The sequence below is a fragment of the Camelina sativa genome, chromosome 9 (assembly GCF_000633955.1).
Source record: "Camelina sativa cultivar DH55 chromosome 9, Cs, whole genome shotgun sequence".
Lineage (NCBI taxonomy): Eukaryota > Viridiplantae > Streptophyta > Magnoliopsida > Brassicales > Brassicaceae > Camelina > Camelina sativa.
Genome location: NC_025693.1, coordinates 25,643,013 through 25,652,288, shown reverse-complemented (window position 1 = coordinate 25,652,288; position 9,276 = coordinate 25,643,013). Strand labels below are relative to the sequence as shown.

Below are 9,276 nucleotides of genomic sequence, written 5' to 3'. Positions count from 1 at the left end.
AAAGAAGAGAGGCTTCTTGTTTACGATTACATGAAGAACGGTGCGCTTTACGATCATCTACACGACAAGAACAACGTGGAGAAACACAGCAGTTTGATCAATTCTTGGAAAATGCGGATCAAAATCGCGTTAGACGCGGCTAGAGGAATCGAGTATCTACACAACTACGCGGTACCACCTATCATTCATAGAGATATCAAGTCGTCTAACATCTTGCTAGACTCGAATTGGGTCGCTAGAGTTTCGGATTTCGGGTTATCATTAATGGGTCCAGAGTTAGGGAAAGATCATAAACATCATCATCATCAACAACGTCCAATGAAAGCTGCGGGAACGGTCGGATACATTGATCCAGAGTACTACAGTCTGAATGTTTTAACGGACAAGAGTGACGTGTATGGACTGGGAGTGGTGTTGTTAGAATTGCTGACAGGCAAAAGAGCGATATTTAAGAACGGTGGTGATTTGGAGGAAGGGAGTGTTGAAGCAGCACCGGTGCATTTGGTGGATTACTCGGTTCCAGCGATTACAACGGATGAGCTGGGGAGGATATTGGATCCGAGAGTTGGAACACCGGGGCTAGGGGAAGGAGATGCGGTTGAGCTGGTGGCTTATACGGCTATGCATTGTGTGAATGCGGAAGGGAGAAATAGACCGACGATGACGGATATAGTTGGGAACTTGGAGAGAGCGTTGGATTTGTGTGGGGATAGTCATGGGAGTATCTCTAGTAGTGGTATTTGCTCTATTGTCTCTGATTAAGAGAGATTCAAAATCAAAATATTTGACTCTCGTTTCTTTGATTTTTTTTTACTACATAGGAAAATTATTTTGAGGATTTCATTGTTTCTCTTAAATATTTTCGGATTTGTTTTGGATGACTTTTTTTTGTTTTTCGTCTGTAAATAGTGTTAGCATAGGAAAACTGGAATATTCAACAATATTCATGGTCTAACCCCTTTTGGTTGGGGAAATGTATCATTTGGACAGCGGAGACGAGAGCGAATGATTAAAAGTTGGAAATCATTAATTTATTGGTTTTGTGTGTATGAAGGAAGATGAGAATTATGATGTCGTTCTTTTTGGTCAAAACGTATTCTTAATTTTATTTATGGAAGCCGCTTGTTAGGGAATAGTATACATTACTACTTTGGCGTGGATGTATTCTCTAGTCAAAGTGCCGTCCATGTGGGATGTGTTGTATCTTGGAAATTCCCAAAACCATAAAAAGCTTTAAAAGTTGAGTGTATAGAGAAAAAGTTGGTGGGGTCTAGTTATTACACTTATAAAGTTCTGATATGTTGACATGTCATCATGCCATGCCAACAAACAAATCCTCCGAGTCTGTTTGACTTTGAAGATTCCAATTTATTACCGGTCCCGGTCAATACTTTCTGTCTTTTTTTGGAATTTTCCTAATTATCATGAAATTTCTTCTCCTTCCAGATTCCTAAAATAGTAAACATCCCCAAATGCAATTTAAATCTTCTAAAACCTTATTTATCACTCTCACTATTCATTACAATAGATTTTTTTGATCTTTGATCAGAAAAATAAAATGTTTGATTAAGACAATAATTACAGAATGTTAGTGGTTTTGTTCATGTATCCGGAGGGCATTTAACAAGAATACATTGGTCCCAACAATGAAATAAAATCAGTATTAGCATTTAGACCATCATTAGTGGAGTAACCCACCAAAGTTACTCTCACATTTATTTATTATATAAATAATCATAAATTAAGTTAAGTAACTCTAAGAGAACCTAAGCAAAATCACTCTATTACTAGAGAACCCCAAAGAGGTTACTCAAACATTTAAATATTATGTTTTGGCTTAATTTGAAATGGGTTTGAATATTTGAGAATATGAAATGATAATAAGAAGATTTGATGATAAGAAGAATAGAAAGATAAGAGAATACAAATGAGAAGAACATATAGCAAATGAGGTTGAACAAAACATTGTCATATATAGGACTTCCGAAAGACACAACCAAACCTAAACCCATTCACGGGTTACAAAAGACAACAAGTCACAACTCGTGATGATGGGTTACAAAGGACAACAAGTCACAACGAGTTACAAGAACAACAAGTCGCAAAACCTGAAACAAAAGAAGAAAAAGTTAAACAAGTGTTAAACAAAGAACAGAACACAAGACGTGGTTAACCTACACTTACTAAAACAGAACAAGAACACAACCAACTCATTTACTACACTTACTTTATGTTTGCGGTTGGTTGTGTTCTTCGCCATTGATGTTAAACAGAACAAGAGCACAACCAAGCCGTGATGTTAAACAGAACAAGAACACAACCAAACAGAACAAGAACACAACCAAGAACAAAACAGAACAAGAACACAACCGCAAACAAAACAATATCTATCAAAATAGAACAAGAACAACAAAACCAACTCATTCATCCCAATCAAAACAGAACAAATTCTAACAATACCTAACAACAACATTTGCAATCTAGAGTAACATACCTTTTCAAGTGAGAAAACACAACCGTTGTGTCCACTTCATGTTTCCCTTCACGTCACCATTGAACCGCTACATCCAGTTGATGAAAACCTCGCACAAAACAATAACATATGCTATTAAGAACAAAACTTATAACCAAACCCTAGACTCGCACAAAACAACTCGATTACTAAGAACAAAACATTTAAGCAATCCAACAAACTAATCTCATATGCTACACCTACCAATACAAATCGACACAAACATTTAACCACACTAATCTCATAATCTACACCTATAAAGTCAAATCGACACAAACATCAAACAAACCCTAAAATTCTACACCTAATAAGTCAAATCGACACAAATATTTAACCAATCTACCAATTATCAACCACCCGAGCCTAATTACAACCACATGCAATCAATCGCATCTAACGATTTCGCCAAATTACAAACACATGAGAAACGAACCTTCTCCCTTCGATTAGTTGTGATTTGGACCTTGCCGTTAGCTTCAGGGCACCACCAGAAACAGCCGCCGTCATTGTCCCACCATATAGCAACCTCCACCGTCGTTTGTCGTGACAAACGAACCGTCGCATCTAACAATTTCGCCGATCTAGATGCCATCGCCTCCGGGTAAACAACCAACCATAAGATCTAAGTGAGAAAAATCATAGGATTCGACGAGAATCCGATTTCTCCGATTTCATCAACAATCGCCGTTTTTGTCTCCTTCAGAAACGAGAGAGAAGGGAGAGAGAGAGTCGGGAGGAAGGAGAAAAAAAAATGAGAAGAAAAAAAAATCGATTTTATATTTACCTACCAGCCAATCATGTAACGCCACGCCTCGTTCTTAAGGCGTTTCTGGAAATCCTTCCGACGGTAACGATACTCTTAAAATGGACCCATTTATGGGGTTTTTAATATTTTTTTGGGGCCCAAATATATAAGAAACCCACTGAGTCACGCCCAGTAATCATGCTCTTAGTGGTAATGTCGTTATACATGCGGTGACAGCTAATTTAACTTTCCATTCATTTAACTTAGAGCGGTGCTTCTAAGTTCAATACTGTATTGAATTATGATCAACGATGGGCCTCGGAAGTATTTAATATACATACACACATAAACTGATAAAAATTCTTCCACGCGAAAATTAAATTGCATAGACGACGATAGATATGACAAGATGAAAATATACATGAATAGTTTTGATGTAACAAAAACTATGGCGGCAGCGCACGGTGGTGGGGCAATCATGGCGGTGAGGACGGCCAACAAATAAATGACTTCTTGTTTCATTTATAAATTTTTCCAACTCTTAACGACTTCTTTCCTATATTTCTTCTTTTATTCTATTTATGTGTTTAGGATGAGCTTATAAACATATGCATTGCGCCATTGCCATTTATGCATTAGCTAACAATACTAGTACTATCCAAAATGTAATAAAATTAAAGTACTATACATAGTAATTAATGATCAATTAAAACTTTTATTAGTAAGTTACGAAATCGCGTAACTAAAGAAATACAACCATTTTACAAGTTTTGAGTGACTTTGTATGCGCAAATTACAAACTTTATAAAACTAGTAGCATATAAAATTGTACGTTGCTTTCAAATCACAGACACAGCACAAAATTACAAATCCTTAGAGCTTGTTTATCGGGAGGTTTTAAGAGATTTTAAGAGAGGTTTTAAGTGTTTTGTAGATTAAAAATAAATCAGATAAAAGAAAAAAAGATAAGAGGACCTCTTATTTAGTAGACTCAAATTTGGAATAAGAGACCGTACGTGTCACGTTTCTGTTGGCCAAAGAAATTAATAGAAGAAGAAAAACAAATTATGCCCGAGATAATTTTCTTTCTTTTTCTCTCTGTCTCTCTCTCTTTCTCTCGCGATAGAATCCCGATTCGACAAAGGAAGAAGATGAATCGAAGGATATGGAATCAAGAAGAGGTTGGGGTCGGAGGTGATGCGGAGGAGATTTCGCGATTAGGGGTTGTTTGATTTTTTTATCCCAAATTAGGGTTCTTTGATTTTTGATCATCCTCTCTCAAGGTATCCTTTCTCAATCTCTCTCTCTCTCTCTCATTTGATTTCGCTTTTAGCTTCTTCAATTTTGTGAGAGGCTGTTGGGTTTGGTAGTAGAGCATGTCTTTCTTTTAGAACTTGCGTGATGGGTTTCTGTCAAGTTGTGTGGATTCTATACCTATTAAAGTTTCTTCATTTTTGAGTCTTTGCCCGTTTATTCGTTGATTTGAAAGTGTAGACTTTTATTTTGGAATGTTCTCTCTGCCATCATAAATTTTTATATTTTCAATAGACTTTGGTGTTCTTGTTCTCGGTGGATGAAGTGGAGAACAATCTGGGGAGGTTGAAATTAGATTGTTGCAAGTTTGTAAACCTTGGGATTTGTTACATTGGGAGTTTGCTTTGTAGTTTTATCGTTTGAGTTTGAGATTGTTTATCATATCTGATCCATTCAAACTGATGGTCATGGTCATGGACCAAACAACAACCACTTATTCTCCTCTGGTTCATCTCATAACCATTGTTGTGAAACAATCTCTAATTGCCAAAATCTTTGTACGTTTCCTAGAGCTAATGATTTCTGATAATTGTTATGTGATACTTCGGTTTGCAGACTTCTTGGTATGTTTTGGATTTATTGGAAGGGCTGTGGGTACTAGCGGGGGCAAGATTAAATGGCAAAGAAGGAAGGTTAATCGGTTTCACTATGTGTATGAGCAGAGTAGCAGTCTACAATCTTTCGAGTTTGGTGATGAGTACAGTGATGACTCCAACAAACACAACAAGACCCATCACAATGACTTTGGAAAACAGTGATCCAAATGTGAGGTACTTTGTTTATATGCACTTCGCTGAGGCTGAGGTAATTCACCTTAATATGAAGTGTATGAATTGTCCTTGTTGGATCAAAAGCTCAATGTTGTTTTGGTTGTTTGTTCATTCATAACTGATGAAGTTGAATGAGATTAGATTCAAAAAACTAGATTTTAAAAAATAAAAGACTCAAAATTATATCCTACCATTGGAGAGGATGATTTTTATTATAATCTCAAGGATTCTTATTTTATAAACAGTACAGAATATATTCATTAAAAATTACAACAGTACATAAGAGACTAAAAATTAAAACCCACCGATAAACTTGCCCTTATACCAAACCAATAAATAGCATTCACACTATAACCACACCCACAAACCAAAATCACAAACTCGGTTTACTTGTATGTACTTCAACAAAAACAAAAAAAATATTTCTTGTAATATACTCACACAAACTCCAACCGCACAAGAAGCTTCACGGATCTACACTGGACACCATCCTGGTTACGCAGAGGAACGGCACGTATTCCTTGCCTCAGCTCCCAGACCGGCAAGCAAGCTTGGCCACCAAAATCGTCTTTCTCAGACATGTCATACTCATGTACCTCAATACGTAGAAGAGCAAGCTCTGGAACTGTTAATGGGAACTCAAAAACCTCGTCCCAAGCTGGTATCCAGTCATCCTCTAACGTTTTTGTCTTCTTCATTACTGTATCCGCCGGAACTCCAGCGATTCCGACCTGATAATAAAATTTGGAAACTTCATATATCAGTTTCAGCCTCAAAACTACTAAAACCTTAAGGTTGCAGCATTTTTATAATACCCTTGTATAGAAGTCAGGTGGAGAATATCCATCGAAGTGTGTGTGAGGAAAATCATAGTACCATCCTTCTCCCATGTATATAGTTACCTAAAACATATATAAACAAACCAACCATTATGAGCTCATGAACTTTTACCAAGGATTCAACATCTAGAAATGACCAAAACAGAGAATAATTTAGTTCTCTGACCCTTAGTGTTGTTTTTACTGGTAATGTAGCTTCCGGGTCAAATACAGAATCCGGTTTCAGCAAAATATCAGGTTTCTTGATGTAGCCACATCCTCCATTGCCTCTAAACATTCCTTGCATTACCCACAATGATCTTCCAAGTCCCTTTACAAGATAAAGTCATTTCAAGAATTCAATGTGACATATGATTTTGATGTTCTGTTAACTGGAACAGAGAACTTTGGAGATGTAAGAAATATTAAAAAGAAACCTGCATATTAAAAGCCACCATTTGAGCACCATGGCTCCAACCAACCAGAGGGTTGTAGTTTGATGAAGTAATTCTAGTTCCTTTTGGATAAACCCGAAGCAAATTCCTCTGAGTAAACCTACATTATTTACTCCATGATCAACATAGTTGAATCTATTGGACTGAACTTGTTTTTGATGTATATAAGAAGAGGAACTTGAGGGAACAATACCTCACAATCTGTTTAGCATATTTTTCTGAGGCCTTTTCAAGTTGTTCTTCACTCAAGCTAAGCCGTCTTACTTTATCAGGATCCACCTTCAAACATTCAGTTATTCCACCTTTTGGCTTCCCGGCCTGGATTGCAATCAAATGCTTGTATTCCGGTGGCGCGTTCTTCTTAATCTTATCATCACCATCGTCATCATCATCTTCATCATCAGTATCATCATCATCTACATTTGTATCATTCTACAACAAGGAAGAAAAAGATCAAACCAACTTGTACATATGAACCATTGAGATTAAATGAAAATGATGTGTTTCTTCTCCTAACACAAACCTTGTCACCACTTCTGTCCCTTCTAATAAAGCTTGGAACTTCTTTTCCCCAAACTTCATCATCACCCAAATTCTTACCTTTTTTCACCACATCATCATCACCTTTTGCTGCTTTATACTCTTTAGGAGGTTTAGTTGAGATCATTATACGTTTTTTCAAAGACGTGGGCGATGGGAACTCCTTTAAGCATTCCCCGGAAGGAGGAGTAAACAACATTTCTCCAAATACATCTGTAACCATCTAGAAGAACAACACAACATCTCTAAATTTACTAAACCCCACAAAATATTTCTCACAGAAATGAAAAAGAAGCTATACACACCTCAGCAACTTTAGCTTGGAGTTTAGGAGTAAGATGATCTTCAAGAGTCACAACAACTGGATAATCAGATACATCAAAGGCATGTTCTCTAATAGCTCTTAGACATCTGATCAGCTCCACAGGTGATGTAAGTGTCCTAATATTTAAAACGGTTCGGTAAGAACAAAACAAAAAAATTAATCCATACTTCAACAAAACAGAGACATTAGTAATATACCTTCCGTGAAGAACATCGATACCATCTTCATCAGAGTTAGGCCAAATATCCAATTCAATAACTCTAACACCTTTTTTCAATGCTTCAATGATAGGCACTTCACTGCAATCACTACTCAGTTGATTACCAGTTAAATACGAGTTATGTCCTGTAAATATAAAATAATGTGACAATGGAGCATCCATATCTTGATGCACCTATCCCAAAAGAAAAAGAAAAAAAGACATAAAGTAGTATTCAAGAATCAGTTAATCTCTTGAATCTAAATCTTGATTTTGAATCACCTCATGAGAAGCAAGAGGAGAGTTGTTAATACCAAAAAGGTATTTGAAGAAAGCATCAAGGTGGAGACCGTTCCGATGAAGAAGAGAAGATGAGGCGTTGACGATCGCTTGAGCTTCTTCTCTCGTCGCTTTGTCTTGTTTCTGAACATCGATCAGGAACCTAAGGAGGAGATCGGTCGTCATGAGACCTTTGTCGGAATAATTCTCGAAAAGTGTCTTGATCTCGGGCGGTGCTACCGAGACGGTGTGTCGATACCTCCGACGGAAACAGAAACATACTTTGTATGTTTGGTTCGACATTGTGAAATTCACGACCGATGATGATGATGATAATTTGATGATTGAAGAAGGGAATATGATCTCTCTCTCTCAATCTGATTTTTTAGTTTATTTGTTCTCTTCTTCACGTTGGCGGTTTGATTGTAATAGTGACTTTTTCCATAAAATTTGGGCTGTCAAGATATGAATTTGTTATCATAACTAAATTAGTCCACGTGGATTTTTTTCTTTAATTTATGTCGGCAGATTCTCATTTTATTATCTCTTCTAATTATTTTGTCTTCATTTTAGACTTTTAGTAGTAGTACTAATTGAATTAATAATTAGATAAGTTCTTTAATTGCTGCAATGGGATCTAAAAACCATTCTTGGTTTCATCCCCTCTTAAGTCTTAATTAGTCAATTAAAATTTACCATGTAATTTCATTAAATAAACTAAAATAATTAATCTTATCTAAATAAATAACTAAAATAAATTTACATAATTTAATAAGTAAAAAAAATCTGAAATCTAAATTTTAAAATCATTAATATTAATATTATTTATAATATTTTAATTATAAAATTTAAACTTAAACTGACATATAAACTCTAACCACTCTTTTGTAAATCCAAACCGTAATATAATCTCATTTAAATTAAAATTTAAACCGTAATCCTTCTTTGTAAATCCAAACTTTAATTGTAAAATCTAAATCATAAATCTTAATCACTTTTTTGTAAATCCAAACTAACATATAATTTTGTTTAATTATAAAATCTAAGCCCTAATCTTCCTCTATAAACCCAAACTCACATATAGTTTCATTTAATTGTAAAATATAAATCCTAATTTTCTCAATAAATAATGTACAAATTTTGTTTATTTAATTTGTTTTGTTTTTCAGATTTTAAATTTTGAATTACTTTTTCAAATATAAATAGCATGTCACAATTTTGTATTTTGATTAGCTATTAAGTCTATGTTTTTCCATGTTTATCTGTCTATGTAAAAGAAAAAAAAAATCTAAGTGTATGTGTCTACTTCATGCCTTTAG

General features: G+C 35.4%; 2 protein-coding genes and 1 long non-coding RNA gene across 5 annotated transcripts in view; 1 reads left to right on the top strand and 2 right to left on the bottom strand.

The window, feature by feature from the left end:
• LOC104712244 (putative serine/threonine-protein kinase-like protein CCR3) overlaps positions 1–1,034 on the top strand; it is a 4,178-nt gene extending 3,144 nt beyond the window's left edge. Inside the window, exon 3 of one of the 2 annotated variants that reach the window (XM_010429097.1) lies at positions 488–1,034. In XM_010429097.1, coding sequence (XP_010427399.1) covers positions 488–762 — 275 coding nt within the window. In that variant the 3' untranslated portion in view covers positions 763–1,034. Of the gene's footprint in view, positions 1–11 lie in introns of both variants that reach the window. The other variant, XM_010429096.1, reaches the window with a different exon arrangement.
• LOC104712243 lies at positions 1,923–3,386 on the bottom strand. Of its 2 annotated transcripts, XR_755494.1 has the most exons (3): positions 3,301–3,386; positions 2,495–3,209; positions 1,923–2,108 (listed from the first exon to the last, which is right to left on the bottom strand). It is a non-coding gene; the product is annotated as an uncharacterized LOC104712243 (long non-coding RNA). The 2 variants fall into 2 exon arrangements; XR_755493.1 differs by having other exon boundaries at positions 2,495–3,376.
• On the bottom strand, positions 5,630–8,380 carry LOC104712242 (phosphoinositide phospholipase C 7). Its single transcript, XM_010429093.2, has 9 exons — positions 7,961–8,380; positions 7,677–7,873; positions 7,460–7,595; positions 7,138–7,377; positions 6,808–7,046; positions 6,597–6,714; positions 6,347–6,490; positions 6,157–6,243; positions 5,630–6,072 (listed from the first exon to the last, which is right to left on the bottom strand). Exons 1-9 carry the CDS (start codon positions 8,258–8,260, stop codon positions 5,779–5,781), a joined length of 1,755 nt encoding a protein of 584 aa, XP_010427395.1. The 5' UTR covers positions 8,261–8,380; the 3' UTR covers positions 5,630–5,778.